This window comes from Leguminivora glycinivorella, chromosome Z, assembly GCF_023078275.1.
Source record: "Leguminivora glycinivorella isolate SPB_JAAS2020 chromosome Z, LegGlyc_1.1, whole genome shotgun sequence".
NCBI lineage: Eukaryota > Metazoa > Arthropoda > Insecta > Lepidoptera > Tortricidae > Leguminivora > Leguminivora glycinivorella.
The window spans coordinates 39,707,440-39,728,848 of NC_062998.1; the positions used below are offsets into that span (position 1 = coordinate 39,707,440).

The following is a 21,409-nucleotide window of genomic DNA, read 5'->3' on the forward strand; positions in this document are numbered from 1 at the left end:
CTTCGGACATCAAGGTACTTTTTTATAAAATTACTTTGTGCTTTTAGTATTCAATTAATATGTACTCATTTTTAGGGTTCCGTACCTCAAAGAGGAAAAACGGAACCCTTATTAGGGTTCCGTACCTCAAAGAGGAAAAACGGAACCCTTATAGGATCACTCGCTTGTCTGTCTGTCCCTCTGTCACAGCCGATTTCTCCGAAACTACTAGACCGATTTACTTGAAATTTGGCACACGTATGTAAACAAGTGGCCCAAAGATGGACATGTAATATAATTAAATGAAATTAAACGAAATTTAATCATAGGGGCCACTTTTGGGGGGTAAAATTGAAAATTAAAAATCAAAGTTATTAGAACTATATTGTGCTACATATCAAATGAAAGAGCATTTTATAAGCATCTCAAATATATTTTTTTTATAGTTTTTATTTTGGTAATTTAGAAGTAATTTAAGAAAATAAGCAAAAAATGACCATTCCCCCCTTATCTCCGAAACTACTTAGCGTAAAATTTTCAAAAAAATACACGAGATAGCCCTCTACCTGTAGATTACAGGAAAACCTATTAGAAATCTACAGTCAAGCGTAAGTCGGAGTTAAGAGAAAAAAACTCAAATTGAGATTTTTCACTCACTGCCGCTGCAAGTACTTACTAAATGTTTTGAAATTTTGTGAGCGCCATGGACAGGTAGAAAGAAATTCATTTCTGTTTAGAAATTGTTAAAAATTTTAAGCATTTGCCAAAATGACTTAAGTTCCTACTAAAAAAGAGGCGCTTACGACTGTTTAGAACTGCACTGACCATAATATTGCCCTAATAGGTCCAAAAAATGGTGTATATAGACGAAAACAAAAAAATTGTGCCACCGACAACCAAAATCTGAAGTCTATTTGCTCTATCTCTTATAGTGTCCAAAATATACGCAAAATCTTTAAAGTACAAATCTAGTGTACACGTTGCCATCACATGTCGTCAGGCGCTCATGACCTTTTTGTATGGAAATGTCGAAATCCGACTCGCACTTTACCGATTTTCATAGAAAGTTGTGTTTTATTATAGTTTTGAAGGAGGTTTCTTGTTTTTAACCACCAACGCAAAAATATAATAATAATAATAGGTTTGACGCTTGACATGTCTGTCTGGCATCATAGCTCCCGAACGAATCAATCGATTTTGATTTAGTTTTTAATGTTTAAGGTGAATTCGTCGAGTTTTTTTTTTGTACCACGTAGGTGGCAAACATGCATACGGTCCGCCTGATGGAAAGCGGTGACTGTTACATATGGACGCCTGCCACTCAAGGAGTGGCACATGTGCGTTGCCGACTCGACTCATTAGAAACTTGTACAAACTTAGAAGGGGCCTGGGTGCCGACGACTCAAAGGACCGAAGGAAGGAGGGGGAAGGAAGGAAGGAGTACCGCACCCTCGTTGAGCTCTGGCTGCCTTACTCACCGGCAGGAACACAACAATGAGTAAAGTCTAGTGCTACTTGATTGCGGTCTTTTGTAAAGCGGAGGTATTAGACTCTGCTCTACCTTAGAGTATATTCAATTTAGTATTAGAGTTATCAGTCAAGAAATTTAAATGCAGCGCCATCTATTATTAGTTTCGACAACTTGTCATGTGACTTTCCATGCCTAAAGGTTCGCACAAGTCTCAAGTCGCGTAAATTACTTAGTAAATTTTGCCGAGAGACGGCGCTAAATACAATAATACTCATTAGAGTACCTATACTTCTAGTCAAAGACATATATAACTCCGTATAGACAGATAAAGTCTAAGAATAAAACGTACTTACCTCAGTACCACACAGAAGAAGGGCTCAGCTAGATGGCGCTAATATTAATATTAACACGCTTTTATTAGGTCGTCGTGTATGTAACTAACTATGTAATGGAATCTACGGAGGCTAATTTAACCATCTTCCAAGGATCGTAGCGTAATGATAATTGGCAGCTGTATGTAGTTCTGATGACAGTACAATATTATGGTACTGTTGAACTGATCTGATGATGGAGCCGGAAGATATGAACTGGAACTACATGATGGAACATCGTATCATAGCTGTTTTTGGGTTTCTTAGAAAAGTCTTGTAATGAACTTTGACTACGATTAGGTTTCAAGGTCTGATGATGGAGCCGGAAGATATGAACTGGAACTACATGATGGAACATCGTATCATAGCTGTTTTTGAGTTTCTTAGAAAAGTCTTGTAATGAACTTTGACTACGATTAGGTTTCAAGGTCTGATGATGGAGCCGGAAGATATGAACTGGAACTACATGATGGAACATCGTATCATAGCAGTTTTTGGGTTTCTTAGAAAAGTCTTGAAATGAACTTTGTCTACGATAAGGTTTCAAGGTCTGATGATGAAGCCGGAAGATATGAACTGGAACTACATGATGTAACATCGTATCATAGCTGTTTTTGCGTTTCTTAGAAAAGTCTTGTAATGAACTTTGACTACGATTAGGTTTCAAGGTCTGATGATGGAGCCGGAAGATATGAACTGGAACTACATGATAGAACATCGTATCATAGTAGTTTTTGGGTTTCTTAGAAAAGTCTTGTAATGAACTTTGACTACGATTAGGTTTCAAGGTCTGATGATGGAGCCGGAAGATATGAACTGGAACTACTAAAAAGATCAACGTAGTATTTAAAATAAGTTGGGATAGGGTTTTCTTGAGACCCTTAAGAGCAAGTAAAGGGGGGCTCAGGGGCGATCGAAGCCCCCCACAAAAAAGACTGATCAACGTAGTATTTAAAATAAGTTGGGTTAAGGTTTTCTTGTGACCCTCCAGAGGAAATAAAGAAGGGCTCGGGGGGCGAAGCCCCCCGCAAAAAAGAAAGATCAACGTAGTATTTAAAATAAGTTGGGATAGGGTTTTCTTGTGACCCTTAAGAGCAAGTAAAGAGGGGCTCGGGGGCGAAGCTCCCCACAAAAAAAAGATCAACATAGTATTTAAAATAAGTAGAATAGGGTTTTCTTGAGACCCTTAAGAGGAAATAAAGGGGGCTCGGGGGCGAAGCCCTCCGCATAAAATAAACATCAACGTAGTATTTAAAGTAAGTTGGGATAGGGTTTTCTTGTGACCCTGAAGAGCATGAATAAGGGGGGCTCGAGGGCGAAGCCCCCCGCATAAAAGAAAGATCAACATAGTATTTAAAATAAGTTGGGATAGGGTTTTCTTGAGACCCTTAAGAGCATATAAAGGAGGGCTCGGGGGGCGAAGCCCCCCGCATAAAAGAAAGATCAACATAGTAGAGAATGCCTTAAAGCATGAGTCCGCCTTTTGTACTGCAAGATTTTCTTTTATCACTGCTTCCAGTAGTTCCACAGGTGGTAAATGATCTTTATTACTAGATTCACCTACTTTTATCAATTTTAAAGCACTAGTGGATAAAATGCGTTTTTACCCGCTGGTATTAAAGGACAAAACACGTGTTTCCGAGCTAGTGAGGGGAAAAATTCAATGTTGGCTGCTCGCGTGCGGTCCGTTTGTTAATGTATGTAAGAATTTAGAATAGCGTCATTTTGTGAACATCAAAGGAGTGAGCCTTCTGTACTTGTACTATTATACATATATTCTGTGACAAAACTAAGAACATGTGTTCCAAGTACAACATTCGAAATGCCGGAAAGTTAGTAGGTATCGACCGTAAATTGGCGAAATCCAATTTACGGTCAAATTAACACATGTGATGGACTGCCGTCTATAATAAATTGCCGCAATATGTGGTTGAAGCGTCTAGTGTGTCGAACTTTAAGTACCTATCGCTTAAAAAATTGGCTGGTCGAGCACCCGTTCTACACTTATGACAATTTTTTTATTACCTAATTAGAAAAATAATTTTGTGCATTTTTTATGTGAATATTGCCTAACTTTTTGTAATTTCAATCTTCTGTCTATTTATTCTCTAAGTATTATTGTTGTATGAATATTATTTTTTTAAATCAAATCTTGACGTGTAAAATGGCGTTGAATGAATAAATGAATATGAGTATGAGTAGTATGGTTATTTTAATCATTGAAAGTTTGTACGGAACCCTCGGTGGGCGAGTCCGACTCGCACTTGGCCGGTTTTTGAAAATAAACGTTCATTAATGTCATTTGATTAAAGTTAATGTCACATAAAGTGGATTGACGCGTTCTGGGTATAGTCAAATACCACGAAACATAACGTCACTACTTTTAAAAAAACTTGTATCTTCGTCTGTCAATGAAAAGAAAATTGTAGTAAGTATGTATGGAATGCATATAGACTTACTGCGTTTTAACTTTGAGGAGAAGCATGAGATACGAGATTTTTTAAAAGTAGTGACGATAACTATAATTAATAATTATTGTCGATTTGAGTACAATGCCCAGCATAACCATACAAATAACTATCACGCCAGTACAATACTAAATACTATGCATGATAACTTAACTAAATCGAGAATATTTTTCACGCGCAATACTTACTGAATTATTTCAGTTAAAAAAAACAGGTATATCAAACATACCTTTAATTATCTCTTTGTAGCAAGGATGTTTGTTAGTTGTGTAGTACTTAGGGCAAGAATTAAACTATCGCATTGTAATAAGTATTAATAATTTTTAGACATCATCTTATTTATTTATAACGAGTGGTAATCCAGTTGAAATATAGTATTGTCCGAGTAAGTACAATACATAGAAAGGAAACCTTGCCTGACACGTCACACTCTCGGTCGTATCTCAGGAACTCGTCGCAGATAGCGGCCTGCGCATTATTAATATCGATAACAATTATCGCGATACGATTAATGCTCCTCCGGTATGGTTAATCCCTTCGTGAAATAATACCGAACTTGGTACGACGTGTATTTTGCAAGTGATGTAGTGACTGTTTCGTACAAAATGAATGTAAGGAGCGAAAAACCGAAAATCCCGGCGGAACTCTCTCTTGCTGCGTGTCTGTCGGCGGGTATAACTCTTGTAAGTATTTGCATCGGGAGTAGAGTGACAAGCAAACAGGAAGTAGGCACAATTTAAATTAAGAACTAACTATGCACAGAGTGTTCAACGTACTTGACAAATTGTGAAGAGAAGAAAAGGAGATTACTTACCTACCTGTGTAGGCATTTATATCTTACTCATTTTTAAACTTGTGAAAATGTAATTAATGCCTAACATATTATGAATGCTTAGCGAATTTAAGTAACAAAGGGGCAGATCCCGCTAATTGTAGTCTTTAAACTTACGTGAGACATATTTAAATATACAGATCACGTTAATATTAGACTCGGAACGCGTATATTTAAATATGTATTTGATTAAGTTAAGACATTGAAACATATTCATGAGTTATTTTTATTTATACCGCTAATACCTTGTTTATATTTGAGGTAGCAACGGTACGACGGTCCTCTAGGCCTGAAAAATATTGTACCTACATACTTTTGTTATCGTAAAAATACCTTTATCAATAAATGCCTGAACTGTTCCGGTATGCGTTGTTTATCCTGTCAACTAGTGATTCAGATACAGTCTACATATTAATGATAAAAATATAGAAGTATTTATTTATTTTTATGTGAAAATAGTTGTAGCCTAGTACATAACTAAGACAATGTAGGTATTAGCTAAGCGTAGAAGCTAGATATCGTACATTCTAATATGTTACGTTTCGCGATGAAAGATACTAATAAGATAATTTAATACTTATATCATGATGTTAAAGGTAGGTAGGGCTGCCATCCGTCCGGGTTTCCCCGGATTTGTCCTAGTTTGGAGGCCGTCCGGGGGCCGTCCGGGCGGGGAGTCAAGAAGTGTCCGGGGAAACCCGGACACTTTTCACGTAAGGAAGCACTTTATTGAATTTAAGTATTATCAGCGAATTTAAGTTCACTGATTAACTAATATCTGTTTACATAATAAAAAACCGGCCAAGTGCGACTCGGACTCGCCCACCGAGGGTTCCGTATTCGTAACTTTCAACGGTTAAAAAAATCTTAGTTCATATATGTAGACATAACGACTTGACTATAAGCACAGTATAAGCGTTCACCTACACGACCTTAGAATATGTGCTAGGAACGGGCCTCTTTCATATATTTGATCGCCAGGTGTCCGAGATGTGCTAGAAGTACAGGTACTAATGAGCATTATTGTGTTTATTAAAGTGCCATCGCTCGGTGAATTCTGTAACTAATTTGCGCAACCTGTATTGTATGATGGTTTTTCAGGGATAATTATTTATAATGTTAACTGATTTCGACAGTTTTACTTTATTTGAAAGATAACGTTTTAGGTAAAATCTCGTATAATTTTAAAATATGATATGGATGTATAATATGTATATGCAAGGGTGGTAAAATTGAAAGTTGAAATTAAAAAGTTTTTTGTCAATAAAAAAAAAGTTTTCAAGATACACACTCGATTTATTTTGTCCTGTAATATTTAGCATAAAGCCAATGTTTCGTAAAATTTTCACAATTTTTCGTTGGTAAACTTTGGAGATAAGGGGGGCGGGGGAAGAACGGTATTTTTTTTACATTTTCCTTTAATTTTTTTTTTCTTTAACAATAAAATTATAAGAAATAGTTTTGATATGTGCAATTTGAGCTCTTTCTAACGATACCCCATTTGACCTAGTAACTTAGTAACCTAAAAAGAGACAATTTTTTTTTGTAAGAAAAATTGTTTTGTTTTTGTTATTGTTTATTGCAAATTACACATTGTGTGAAATTAAATAAATAAATGGATGAAAATTAAAGGTAATGTTTTTTTTTTAATAAATTCTGACTCGTCCGGGGAAAAAATGCGATTTACGCCAAATGTCCGGGTTTTTTGTATCTTTGTCCGGGTTTGGCGAAATTCGAGATGGCAGCCCTAAAGGTAGGTATCATAAACAAATGGAAATGGTACTTATTATTCTGCAGACCAGTGTGCGTAGCCGAATGCACAAACGCTCACTATAATATATCTTTCGTAGCCATCTATCACTATCGCTCTTGCATATTGGCGCGACAGAGGCAGACTGGATTTCTGCGGTGTTTGGCGTCGCAGAAATGCCATTCGGCTACGGGGCCTGTTAATTATTAAAATGATTCGACTAAGTTACGCAAAGCTTAGAACTCGCTAGATATCGCCACTCTTTGTGGCTCATTTTTAGGGTTCCGTACCAAAAAGGTACAACAGGAACCCTTATGGTGCGACTCTCTGTCCGTCTGTCACATTGTTAAATATCTCGAGAACTACTTATGCTATCGATATGAAATTTGGAATAGTTATAAACATTGTGAACTTCTACAAGTTGACAGTTTTTTTTAATTAATTAATATAAATGATAGAAAATGGCCAAAATGAAAGGGGGGCAAACTGAAAATTTCAAGTTACTAGGTCAAGTAGGGTATCGTTAGAAAGAGCTCAAACTATACATATCAAAACTATTTTTTATAATTTTTTGGTTGTGGGAAAAAAATGTTTTTTGAAGGAAAATGTAAAAAAAAAATACCGAGGGGAACGGTATTTTTTCCCCTTTTATCTCCGAAGTTTACCAACATAAATTTATGAAATTTTTACCAAACATGGCTATTATAACGAATATTACAGGAAAAATAAAATCGTACACGTATCTTGAAAACTTTTTTTTTTAATTTATAAAAAACCTTTCAGATTTACATTTTCAATTTCAACACCCTTGCGGGTGTTTATAGTACCTGTATTTTTTAACAAAATAACAATGAAATTACCTGCTCTCAAATAGAGGCAAAATGGTTAAAATCGGTTCACGCAATAAACAATTATTCCATAAAAATCATCCTCCATACTAGCTCGCGCGCATTAGTTTACTCAATATGCCGATGTACGTTGAACGCTCATTTCCTACATCGCGTTTTTCCTGATATAATGAGGTCGGTTGATCGTCCTTGCGACATGTCATAAGTCGTAAACTATTGAAGTCGAATAGTCTTGATTTTATTTGGACGTTGTCTAACAATAAAATTGTATATTAAAATATTACTTGTTATGTGGGAAATTGAGTATTGAGGGATTTAGTAAAATCTGTAGAGTTCTATGAATAACATTTTGATGATTCAACTATTGAAAGTTTGTACGGAACCCTCGGTGAACGAGTCCGACTCGCACTTGACCGGTTTTTTTTTCTAATGGTCCTGTGGTACCTATATGTCCCTCCTACTTCAAATTGTGATTAACTTACTCTTTAACTATTTTTAATATTACACTTGCGTACGAAAGCCGCTCCGCAATGGCGACTGGCTGAATAAGAATTAGAGAATATTCACACATGCAAATAATAGTGATTATTTTATTCTTGATGATCAGTTTCACACAGCGTAAGTACTCGTACCATGTCTAATGGCTTCGTGCTAACTGCGTACGTGGAAAGACATGTAAAGGGGATTCGGGTTCGAGAATTTATTTACTAGTCGAATTCCACGTAGCAAATAATGATTGAACTTGAATAGTACCTAGATTAAGTATAAGTACCTTAAGTACCTTAGGCCAGTAAAGTAAGAAATGTCTCAGACAGATCAGATGTAATTGTCGGCCGAGGCAGAAACGAGGTTAACAAACATGTGATCAGTCTCTGATTTACTGGCCATGGTATTGTATAAGTATCTACTATTTTTCTGTTCGACGGAGCCGGGAAACGGTAACTTTGTTTAGCTCAGCGGCCTGAGATTTGACGCTTTTCGGCCGGAGGACAGAAACTGTATTTATTTGAACTCGTAACTCGATATTTCATAATATATTTTCAGGTAATATCCCCAATATACATCGTGTTATGCATCCTCGCTTTAGTATACCGCTACAGTTGCAACTCAGGAATGCTGGCCGGTGCTACTGGAGACAGTTACTTCGTCTATACACTCTACAGGGTATACATACAGAGTACGTATTTTACGTAAACAACTGATAAAAAGTTTAAGGATTGCAATTGCAAATAGTGATATCGATCACTTGGCAAATCTTCTCAGATTTGCCTTTTATTCACTATCTTTTCTCTCAAAAATTCCAAACTATATATTGATAGGTAATAATTTTAACTATTAAAATAAAACGACTTGTTCAATAGATTTATTAATTATACAAAACAATTTTTGGTCTATAGTTTTTTTAGGTGTAGGTTTTTTTTACGGTGTTTAGCATAGCTGGGAATTAACGTTAATCCGTTATTCGTTAATTAACGAAGTTAACATTTTGGTTAACGGATTAACTTTTAAAAATGTTAACGGATTCGTTAACTTCCGTTAAATTTCTTCGAGTCCGTTAATCGTTAATCCAGTTCCGCACGCGCCGAGTAAAACTTGCTCTGACCGCTACTGTAAAAGCCCGGAGTACGGCGAAACCTAGGGTTTTCACGTAAATTCACAGTCTACAGACAAATTGGTGCCTTTGGATCACTTGTTCGAGACCTGCTAAAGTTTATTAGTGCTACTGGACCCATCACTAACTGCGAAATAAAATGTAAATCATCAGGCATGACACACAAATCGCGCAACCGACGTATCAAGCCAGAGTGCAGTTACCGTGGATCACAACTTCGATTAGAGGTGTCTCAATCCGAGGAGCCTACGAACCATGACTACGACTGCATGATTGACCCAATAGAACATATAAAACCTAGAATTTACCGAACCAACTTCGATATAAGTCTAAAGCGAACAATACATAACATTTTGCTTTTATCAATTGGCAGCTGGGATTTTTAAAGAGATTTTGGCGAACTTTGGGCTTTTACAGTAACATATAAACTTACGCAAATACTAAATAGTTGATAACTGATGCAACTAGCAGCAGTAAAATTATTTTTTATAGCGATTAACGGATTATCGATTAACTAACTTCCGTTAAATTTGTTGAAATGTATCGCTTTAACGATTAACGAAGTTAACTTTTATAGTAACGAATTAGCGATTATCGAAGTTAACTATTTGATTAACGGTGCCCAGCTATGGTGTTTAGTGCTAGGTTAGCGCCCAAACTATTATCGTGCTTACAGCAAGACGAGTGAAAAACCGTGAGTTCATGAAACTTTAGACCAGCATAGACACCGCGTCGGGAGTTTTATGTATGCAATTGATACTGTAGATTAAACTATGGTTATGTAAGACGATACTCTATACATATAAAAAAAATTAAAGAGTGACAACGTCGTGGTAAAAAGGCGCCTAGAACAACCTCGGTCACAAAATGAACGAAAAAAGATAAAGGCTGCACGGTATTCTAGGGTTGTCACGAAATTCTAACGATTTACATAAAAGAAGGGTAGACTACGGTAAATAGCAGATACTACGCAATATTTTTTGACCAATTACGATAGCAGATTTCGCAGAATAGTCTTTAAAACTTAGCAGAGGCACAAAGGCATCTCCGCAACAATTTTCCCGTTCACGCTGCTTCATTTTACAAGGTTGCTGTGACGGAATGTGTCTTCAAAAAAATTCGACGACCACCTTATATTCGAGACGTGGGGTCACGTCACGTGTGACTATTATTTGTTCTAAAACGTAAGGTAGATTGAAGTAGAAAAAAAAATCTTCCGTTGACAAAGTGACCAGTGCGGTTTAGGCCGATTTTGAAGACAAAAATCTTTATTATTTTCATTAGGTGATAGAGAATCTTTTAAAGAAATTTGAAAAGTGCGTTGTAACAGAGGAAGACAGTCTTCCTCTGTTACAACTTACAACTCACTTTCCGAAGACTACATATAAGTATCAAAAAATTATTATTTTTTTTAATATGTAAGCCCTCTCTTTGTTAGGCCGGCAATTTTTGGAGCGCACCTCGTATGATGCCTAGACATATATTATATTCGCATCGTGCTACAAGTGCTACGCCGCATATTTCTGCTAATGGTACCGTATACCTTTACAGTGAACGTAATTACACGGCTTATTGTCGATGTCTATTAAAAGCTTCTTGGTAAAATCAGTAAAACTGTTTTTCTACGACGTAACATTTCAAGTGTAGTAGGTAATTATAACAATTATAAGGGAATATTCACGAGCTACGACGACTCTAGCCTAACAACGCTTCAGATTTATCTAACAATTATAACATTATGTAACCGGTAAACAAAAAGAGATATACACATAGAAATAATCATTATACTTGATATTTCTGATCGCAAACTGTACCAATTTATCTATAGGAATTTAGAAAACTTATTCAGATTATCAGATACTTTAGGTGAGTTGTTTATGTGTGCAAAGAGAAAAAATTGTGTATTAGAACAGAAAAGTCTACTTTTAATTCCTTCTGGTACGAAAAAAGGTCTTGGATCCTAGGATGAATGACGAGAAGCAATAAATTCCTTTTTCCAATAGGTTTATCAAAAATCTTTTCCACTTTAATAATTGCAATAATTTGATTGCACTACTAAACATACATTTAAAGTTCCGCAACTTCAGTGTCTTTAATAATTTTAATATGTGACACTTTTTCTGTAAGTATGATCACTGTACCGAGATTTACTACCGATGCACATTTTATTTCTTTTAGCGGACTCATGTGGTAACGCGGGTTCGTCGCCACCGGCGGGTGTTCTACTGACGACCCCCGACACAGTGTTTATTTTCAATATTACTGTTTTATCTGCCACCCTTCTGAGCTCTGCAGCTGCTATTGCACTAATTGGTAACTATTTCAGGATATAATGTAGAAGTTTATACATTCAATCCAATTAAGTAGATTTTGGTGGTCACATTATTAACGGTACAAGATTATTAGAAACTGAATTCGTAATACCCAATGTACCTGTTATTTTTCAGTGGTCACAGTTAATAACAAAAGTGGGCTGGTATTTGCCACCGTGTGGACATATATCAGTATATGTGTAGCGTCGTTAATCGTCGATATAACTTACGCTGTTTTCTACGGAACAGATTTTGCGGAAATGAATTACACAATGGTAAGTAATAATTAGGAGAACATTGTGAAAATTTGAGTTTCCTTTAACAAATAATATTTTACTTATGTATTAGAATATAAATTATTTCTAATAATTGTAGACAAATTTAGCATTTAAAAAACCTATATAGTGTAAAGTTTTTTTCACCACACCAACGGGTAAAGGCTTACTTTGCTATTCGAAAACAGGTAGCAAAATTGCATTTTATCCAGAAGAGTGTAAAGTAATTTCATACAAATTTTAACTTGACGTCTTAAGCTAGCTGATAGAATTTACCTATAAATGATGATTTTGAATCATAAATATTGAATAAATCGATGGATTTGATTCAGTTTGATGTTTTATAGTCAGTATTTTGTTCGTATTGGTGTGGTGAAAAATTTTGTGTTTCAATCGGTGGCAAAGTTTGTTTAACCTTAGTGCCTTGAAACCCTCGCAACGCTCAAGATTTCACTTTTTGAACCACTCGCTACGCTCGCGTTTCAATATTGGAATCTTTCGCTTGCTCAGGTATCAATATTGGCACGTGCGGTTAAACAACTACTTTGCCCCCTTGTAAAACAAATAACTATTACACCGTTGTTTGCAGTTCGATAAAATCGATAAAATAACGTATACAGAGTGGGGCCTGTAACAAAGGCGAAGAATTGAACTCTAGGCTATTCTCCTTATACTGATCAACATTTGTTCGGCGACTTTTAAAAATAACTTGTATTTCGATTTTTATCACCCTTGAAAGTTTTTTCTAAGAAGTAATGTGTTGCGAATTCTGTTAAGTCTAAAGTGTGACAGACATCGTCAATGACAACAATAATGGCGTACATTGAAGCTAATATTTATTTTGTATGAAAAATTAAAAATTTAAAGACTTCATAATTTTTAAAAGTCACTGAACAAATGTTGATCAGTATAAGGAGAATAGACTACAGTTCAATTCTTCGCCTTTGTTACAGGCCCTACTCTGTATATAGTAGAGCGGCGAGAGGGTCTCGGAAAAAGTTGATGTGACTGGAGAGTATACTGCTGACAAGTGGTATCGTTGTGATCGGTAGACTTTACTGAGTACGAAATAATGACTTGTCGCATTCTCGGACTGTGGGGGGGTTAACTATGACGTCACAAAGATCGCGGTCCCGGGTTTCAATTTTTTGCCAATTTGTCTTCAGAATTGGATAAGGGGTTCTAGAGAACCCCTTATCCAATTCTGAAAAGTGAGGTGTCGATTGAAAGCGTATAACATGCTGATTAAGATTTCTTATATGTGAAAAGTATATTTTTGTTAGTTATTTTTTAATTAACAATAATGCAAAAAATACTTTTTTTTACTCTCTTTTTTGATTTTTGTGACTCAAAAAGGCAATGAAAACGGCCACTTAGCTAATAAATATGTTATATAAATTATTTAGCTACATTATTAAGCTATCTGTTGCTTTTGAAATTTCTACGATCGGATAATAAATAAGCAAACTACAAGAACAAACCTGTAGGCGGGGAGTACCGCTTGACACGCGTTCCCATACATTCGGCGTCTACCAAATTACACCTCGCGCAAAATTCGTTTCAAGCAGATATACCTCTAATCTTATTCATCGTAACCTATCAATATTGGTATCATTTGAAAGTACAATTAAAGTACTTTAAGAAACAATGTCAATCATTTTCTTAAAATCAATAATCGCCAGTCTGCGGTGGTTACAAAGGAAAAAAGTGGGTATGCAATTTGACTGGTTTCCTAGGTTTGATACCCTAGACGAGTTTAAAAGGGGAGGTAAAGGTGACATATGGGTTGTTCTCTGGCCTAAAAGCTACACAGAGGGTCAGGGGAGAAAAAACTAGGGTTTAAGTTTAGTTTTAAGTTATTTTTTCTTTTATTTGTTGATTTTATTGTGTTTATTTTTTTGTAATTGTATCAAGGGTACACGTTGGTTTCTTTTACAGAAAATTCCCTTTTTATGAGAAATGTGATGAATTTCATGGCATTTTCCGATAGAGACTAAAATTAACTTTCAAATAAGGCCACATAGTCATACTTTTACTTATATAATATTAAGGTGAAAAGCAAGTAATACCGTTTGAACTCAAACGACTTAGAGGTGCGGTTTTTTGACCCAGTAGGTATTAAAAAGTAATCATAAAATCAAAACGATTGGACTTCGGTCGTTATACACATTAAATCAATAAAATGAAGTTACTTATAATGTTTTAGTAATTATAATCATCACTTTTAGCCACTTTTCTCAAAACATAATTGTTCAACAGAAGTCAAGATAAGATTAAGAGCATATTTATTATCAATAATGCGTTATTAAATATGAAATAGTTCATGGGGTACACTTGTTAAGTACATACACTCAGTGTCAAAAAAATTACACATCTCAATCGTTTGCGTTGAAGCAGTATTGACCCACATATTAGAGAGCAGGGCACGCAGGGCGCCTCGTAAGACTATGTGTGGCACTGAGGAACCAGTGAAGTCAGGTCTATGGATTGCTACACTGCTGTCCCGCTTGCACTACTCCGCCGGGGCTATTACCCGTAATATTATATAAGTAAAAGTATGACTATGTGGCCTTATTTGAAAGTTAATTTTAGTCTCTATTGGAAAATGCCATGAAATTCATCACATTTCTCATAAAAAGGGAATTTTCAGCAAAAGAAACCAACGTGTACCCTTGATAAAATTACAAAAAATTAAACACAATAAAATCAACAAATAAAAGAAAAAATAACTTAAAACTAAACTTAAACCCTAGTTTTTTCTCCCCTGACCCTCTGTGTAGCTTTTAGGCCAGAGAACAACCCATATGTCACCTTTACCTCCCCTTTTAAACTCGTCTAGGGTATCAAACCTAGGAAACCAGTCAAATTGCATACCCACTTTTTTCTTTTGTAACCACCGCAGACTGGCGATTATTGATTTTAAGAAAATGATTGACATTGTTTCTTAAAGTACTTTAATTGTACTTTCAAATGATACCAATATTGATAGGTTACGATGAATAAGATTAGAGGTATATCTGTTTGAAACGAATTTTACGCGAGGTGTAATTTGGTAGACGCCGAATGTATGGGAACGCGTGTCAAGCGGTACTCCCCGCCTACAGGTATGTTCTTGCTTATTTATTATCCGATCGTAGAAATTTCAAAAGAAACAAAGAGCTTAATAATGTAGCTAAATGATTTATATAACATATTTTTTAGCTAAGTGGCCGTTTTCATTGCCTTTTTGAGTCACAAAAATCAAAAAAGAGAGTAAAAAAAGTATTTTTTGCATTATTGTTAATTAAAAAATAACTAACAATACTATACTTTTCACATATAAGAAATCTTAATCAGCATGTTATACGCTTTCAATCGACATCTCATTTTTCAAAATTGGATAAGGGGTTCTAGACAAATTGGCTAAAAATTGAAACCCGGGACCGCGATCTTTGTGACGTCATAGTTAACCCCCCCACAGTCTGAGAATGCGACAAGTCATTATTTCGTACTCAGTAAAGTCTACCGATCACAACGATACCACTTGTCAGCAGTAATACTCTCCAGTCACATCAACTTCAAAACTAGACGACTTTTTTCAATTCCGCCGCCTTACTAATAGGGAAAATTAACACCATGTGAACTAGGACACAATCGTAACCACCAACACAAATTTCGAATTTGTGCTGGTTTTCAGGACGAATTTGTAATTGACGATGCTAACATTGAAATTAACTTTTCCTTTTCTGTCTACGGATCTGTTTCTAATGATTTTCGTGTAACTGTATGACCGAGTGTATTCATTTGTTTGTTTTAGGAAATCACTTTTCCAGGAATCGCGAGTAATTATTTGAATGACGTTCTCCGACTGGGATCTTTGCTTTTTGTGACGATTGCTCTTAAAGGGTTCCTTGTTCCTGTAATAAATATCGCTCTACTCATAGTAATAGCGATATATGCTACTAACTATAGGAATAAACTACAAACCGAAGAGGTGAGTCAAAAATCTAGTAGTAGCTTAGGTACCTATCTCTTGTCTCGTAGATATTATATAATATCTACGTAAGGTCAATACGGGTGAAAGAGTGTCATACTTGTACTATTATATATTCTGTGGTCATACGGAGAAATGTATCTGGCCTTCACATTTGGCCTGCTTACACAATGATCCGTGTTTATTGAGAGCATACGTTTACCACTAATCGTGAGTAAGTAGCCAGTAGCAAAAGTATGAACTCTCAAAAACACCTGTTACAATAAAAAGGCCAGACACTAATTAAGGTACCTACCTACACTTACCCGTATTGACTTTACATAAAAATGATAATTGACAAGTAGCATAATAGCCAAGGCCTAATGTAATATCCGTATTAAACTTAATATGTCTGGTGTAAGTAATTTCACATTCACTGTTTAATTTTCATTGCAGCATTCCATACACAAAGTGGGTGCAATTCACGCGTATGAGTAAGTAAATGGTACAGACCTATTACATCTTGCAAGTGTACAAAGTATTTATACACCAGTCCCGCAATTGGAGCTGTAGGCGAAAAATAAACTAGATACATCGTATAATAAATTAAACCAAAAAATATTGTGAACAGGGTGCGTAGCCGAATGGCACAAACGTTCACGAAACGCTCACGAAACGAAACGCTAGTAGATATCTATCTCTATCGCTCTTGCATATTGGCGCGATAAAGCCGGACTAACTGGCGCGGCGTTTCGTTTTCGTTTGGCGTCGGAGAAATGCCATTCGGCTACGGGGCCAGCTCTGCTTGCTACACTTCTACAGTAAACGCTACGGCGGCGTAGCACTTCATCGTAAATGTCGTAACGTCCAAACGATAGAATATAGAATAAAATGTAGGTAGTATTAGGCTCTCTTTAAATTACAAAACGGTTGTGAATAATGTAATTACTCATCTCTGACGATAATAAATATTTTAGGAATACGTAGTTTACGATGTAAATCAGATAACAAATATAGAGGTACTCTGTCAATCTGTCTGTGTGTTTCTCTAGAACTCTAAAGAAAAGGATGCATATAGTTTTCTTTGTTCTTATTTACTGACAGACTTGTTTGACAGAGTATAGTTACTTACTTCAATATATATCATTAGCCAACGAGTCAACCGTGGATTTGTGGACGACGAGCGGCGCAGCGCGCCCCGCAGCCCGCTGAGGGCCGGCCCGCCACAGACGAACACTCTGCAACCGCACCCTCCGCTCTCGGACTATTCCAAGTAGGTGCACAAAACTAAAGGTAACCTTCTAGCTTTTGCCCGCGGCTTCGCTGGCGTTAGAAAGAGACAAAATATAGCCTATATCACTCTCCATCCCTTCAACTATCTCCACTTAAAACATCACGTCAATTCGTCGCTCCGTTTTGCCGTGAAAGACGGACAAACAAACAGACACACACACTTTCCCATTTATAATACATATATATATATATATATATATATATGTATATATATATATATATATATATATAATATTATAATAAAAGTATAATGAACTCTGTAGGTATATTAGTAAACGGAATTATATTTATAAAAAACCGGTCAAGTGCGACTCGGACTCGCTCACCAAGGGTTCCGTACAAACTTTCAATTGTTGAATCATCAAAATGTTATTCATAGAACTCTACAGATTTGACTAAATCCCTCAAGACTCAATTTCCCACATAACAAGTAATATTTTAATATACAATTTTATTGTTAGACAACGTCCAAATAAAATCAAGACTATTCGACTTCAATAGTTTACGACTTACGATATGTCGCAAGGACGCTCCTGAACCGACCTCATTATATTAGGAAAACCGCGATGTAGGAAATGAGCGTTCAACGTACATGGACATCTATCGGCAAATTGAGTAAACTAATGCGCGCGAGCCAGTATGGAAGATGATTTTTATGGAATAATTGTTTATTGCGTGAACCGATTTTAACCATTTTGCCTCTATTTGAGAGCAGGTAATTTCATTGTTATTTTGTTAAAAAATACAGGTACAATAAACACCCGCAAGGATGTAGAAATTAAAATGTAAATCTGAAAGGTTTTTATAAATAAAAAAAAAAGTTTTCAAGATACGTGTACGATTTTATTTTTCTTGTAATATTCATTATAATAGCCATGTTTGGTGAAAATTTCATAAATTTATGTTGGTAAACTTCGGAGATAAGGGGGGGGAACGGTATTTTTTTTACATTTTCCTTCAAAAAACATTTTTTTTCCACAACCAAAAAATTATAAAAAATAGTTTTGATTTTTACATTTTGAGCTCTTTCTAACGATACCCCACTTGACCTAGTTACTTGAAATTTTCAGTTTACCCCCCTTTCATTTTGGCTATTTTCTATCATTTATATTAATTAATTAAAAAATATACTTTCAACTTGTAGAGGTTCACAATGTTTATAACTATTCCAAATTTCATATCGATAGCATAAGTAGTTCTCGAGATATTTAACAATGTGACAGACGGACAGACAAACGGACAGAGTCGCACCATAAGGGTTCCTGTTGTACCTTTTTGGTACGGAACCCTAAAAATTAACTCTTATAGCAAGTAAAGTTTATAGCTAAGGGTGGAAAGTTATGCGACACTGGCGAGTTACTTACATCTTGTAAATTGTTATTCTAACTAAACTAAACGTCAAAGGGAAAAATGTTTTGTCTGTTTGTTTATATTTAGATGAAGGAAAGTTAATTTAATACAGCCTGGCAAAAAGAGTAGAATTTAAAAAGTGCATGGCAATATCATCGTGTCGTCTGATTTTCTCACACGTATTGATAAGAAAGGGATCGATGGCACGACGATGGCACTTTTTTGCCAAGCTGTACAGTCAACCAAATGGAACCCTAGGCCACTCTACAACCATGTCAAAATGACAAGCAGTAAGAGATTTCTTACAATCTGATTTATAACGTCACTGTGACATAGTTCTACAGTGGCCTAGGGTTCCAATTGGTTGACTGTACATAAGCTACTGTTTTTTGTTTAGCAGCCGAGATTATGACCGGTCCAACTCCTGGCAACACAGCCCAGCGCCGATGCCATTCTCGTACATGGAGGAGGCGCGGCGGCCGCGGCCAAGCTACGCTGCGGGCGAGCAGTGGCGGCGCGAGCCTTGGCCGCCCGCGCCGCCCGTGCCCGCGCCCGACTACAGCCCGCCGGCCCGCCGCCTCAAATCGGCCTTGAAACCCAACTATATGTAGACACCACGACTTCTTGCAACTCTCATGTACCATTGTACCTACTAGGTGTCGAGCGCATTCAAATTGTTGGTGTTTATAAAGATTTCCCTAAACAATAAGTAATAAAGTGTCCTTACCCTTACTGCGTACTGTTTGTCTCATCATTATGCGCAGCCTTTTCTTAAGAATCAGAAATCTATTCGGTTATCTGTATGAGGGTTCGAACAGCAAGCCCGTTGCAAGGATGAAGGCATCTTTTTTCATAATGACTAACAATAGCAAACTTAAAGTTTATAAAGATTTAAGTTAAAGCAGCACAGGCTACTTTTTAACCGCCGCCCCAAATCTCAAGAAGGGGGTTCTCAATTCGTCTGTATTTTTAGGGTTCCGTACCAAAAAGGTACAACAGGAACCCTTATGGTGCGACCCTGTGTAGGAATGTCCTATAATATTTATTGTAAACCTCTACAAATAGAAAGTATAATTTTTTTAAATATATTAATTTTAATTGTAGAAAATGGCCAAAATGAAAGGGGGGCAAACTGTAAATTTCAAGTTACTAGGTCAAGTGGGGTATCGTTGGAAAGAGCTCAAATTGAACGTAAATAAGCTATTTTTTATAATTTTTTTGTTGTGGAAAAAAAAAGAATTTTGAAGGAAAATGTAAAAAAAAATACCGTTCCCCCTCCCCTTATCTCCGAAGTTTACCAACGAAAAATTATGAAAATTTTAGTAAACATTGGTTTTATGCTATATATTACAGGAAAAATATAATCGTGTTTGTATTTTGAATACTTTTTTTTTAATTCACAAAAAACTTTTCAGATTTTTACTTTCAATTTACCCACCCTTGCGGATGTATATCGTACTTCAAATTAATACGAGGTGTTACGTAAACCATCTTCTGTCCAATAAAGTAAAAACTGTTAAAATCGGTTAACATTATAAAGAATTATCCCTGAAAAACCAGGTCGCGCAAATTAGTTAGCAAATTGACCGGGAGATGGCGCTATACACTATAATACTCATTAGTGCCTATACTTTTGTCTTCTAGTCAAGTCATTAGAGTTACTTATATGAAAATATGAGATTATTTTTACTAGGTAGTTTGAAAGAAAGTTTGTACGGAACCCTGGGTGGGCGAGTCCGACTCGCACTTGGCCGGTTTTTTTTAATGGTTGTTATTCGATATCTAACTGGATCGATTTTGAAAATTTTTTTTTGATTGAATGTATTATACATACAGATTGGTCCCATTTTTATCAGAACCCAGTTCTGATGATGGGATCCTGAAGAAATCGAGGGAACTCCTCAAATCTTATATGGTGATTTTTGTGTTTTTATAAGAAAAGCATCCATTTACGTTCGGAACAGTGACACTTAGTGCAGTGGAACTACTGGTGATGACCAGAACGTAACTCCTCAAATCTGAACGGCACACTTTTAGTGACTTTGGTACTTTTATCAAAACAGCATGCATAAACGTTCAGAACAGTGGCATTTGGTGCAGTGGAACCGTTGGTGATGATGGTCAGATCGGAACTCCTCAAATCTGAACGGCACACTTATAGTGACTTTGGTATTTCTATCAGAAAACCAACCAAGTACTTACATGAACAATAGTGACATTTCGTCACTACTTTTAAAAAAACTTGTATCTTCGTCTGTCAATGAAAATAAAATTGTAGTAAGTGTGTATGGAATGGAATGCATATTATAGACTTACTTACTGCGTTTTAACTTTGAGGAGCAGCGTGAGATACGAGCTTTTTTCAAAGTAGTGACGATTTGTTGAAGAACAGGAAAGAGGAACTTTTGATGATGAGCAGAACGGAACTTCTCAGCGACGCATAGCTCATGTTAGGACATTTGTTATGTTTGCTAAGGATATACTTTTCAAGACAAATTTTGTCAAGCTCCATTTCTTATAATTGGATATCGGATTCATGAAAAATTGAGGCAACTCCTCAAACCTGAACTGTATACGTATCGCATACTCATTTTTATTTCCATCAAATACTTACATTAAAAGCAGTTTTAAAAAAATACACATTTCTACATATTAATCCATTGCAACATTCGCAAGGTACCTTTCACCAGAACCCCAAATGCGGCGGTTTTTTTCAATTTTTTCTTGAAAAATTATACCAATCAGAGATTCTGCTGACCAAAACTATTAAACCACCTACTAAATGGAATTGTTTGTTATTTTTATTTATAATTCGTACAGCTAAATAAATATAAAATGTATGTTATTTACTACGAAAACGTTGTTTGAAGTCGTTTTATTTATAAAATATATCACG

The 21,409-nt window shown here is 36.0% G+C and overlaps 1 protein-coding gene across 2 annotated transcripts; it reads left to right on the forward strand.

Annotated features, from left to right (window-relative positions):
* The first annotated feature begins 4,814 nt into the window (after positions 1-4,814).
* LOC125241821 lies at positions 4,815-19,245 on the forward strand. 2 transcript variants are annotated; one of them, XM_048150465.1, is made up of 8 exons: positions 4,815-4,972; positions 8,764-8,896; positions 11,510-11,644; positions 11,779-11,918; positions 15,715-15,891; positions 16,327-16,364; positions 17,021-17,143; positions 18,914-19,245. In XM_048150465.1, the coding sequence occupies exons 1-8, from the start codon at positions 4,895-4,897 to the stop codon at positions 19,122-19,124; spliced, it is 1,035 nt and encodes a 344-aa protein (XP_048006422.1). In that variant the 5' UTR covers positions 4,815-4,894; the 3' UTR covers positions 19,125-19,245. The 2 variants fall into 2 exon arrangements, with proteins under 2 accessions (XP_048006422.1, XP_048006421.1); XM_048150464.1 differs by having other exon boundaries at positions 4,816-4,972; positions 18,911-19,245.
* The last annotated feature ends 2,164 nt before the right edge of the window (positions 19,246-21,409 follow it).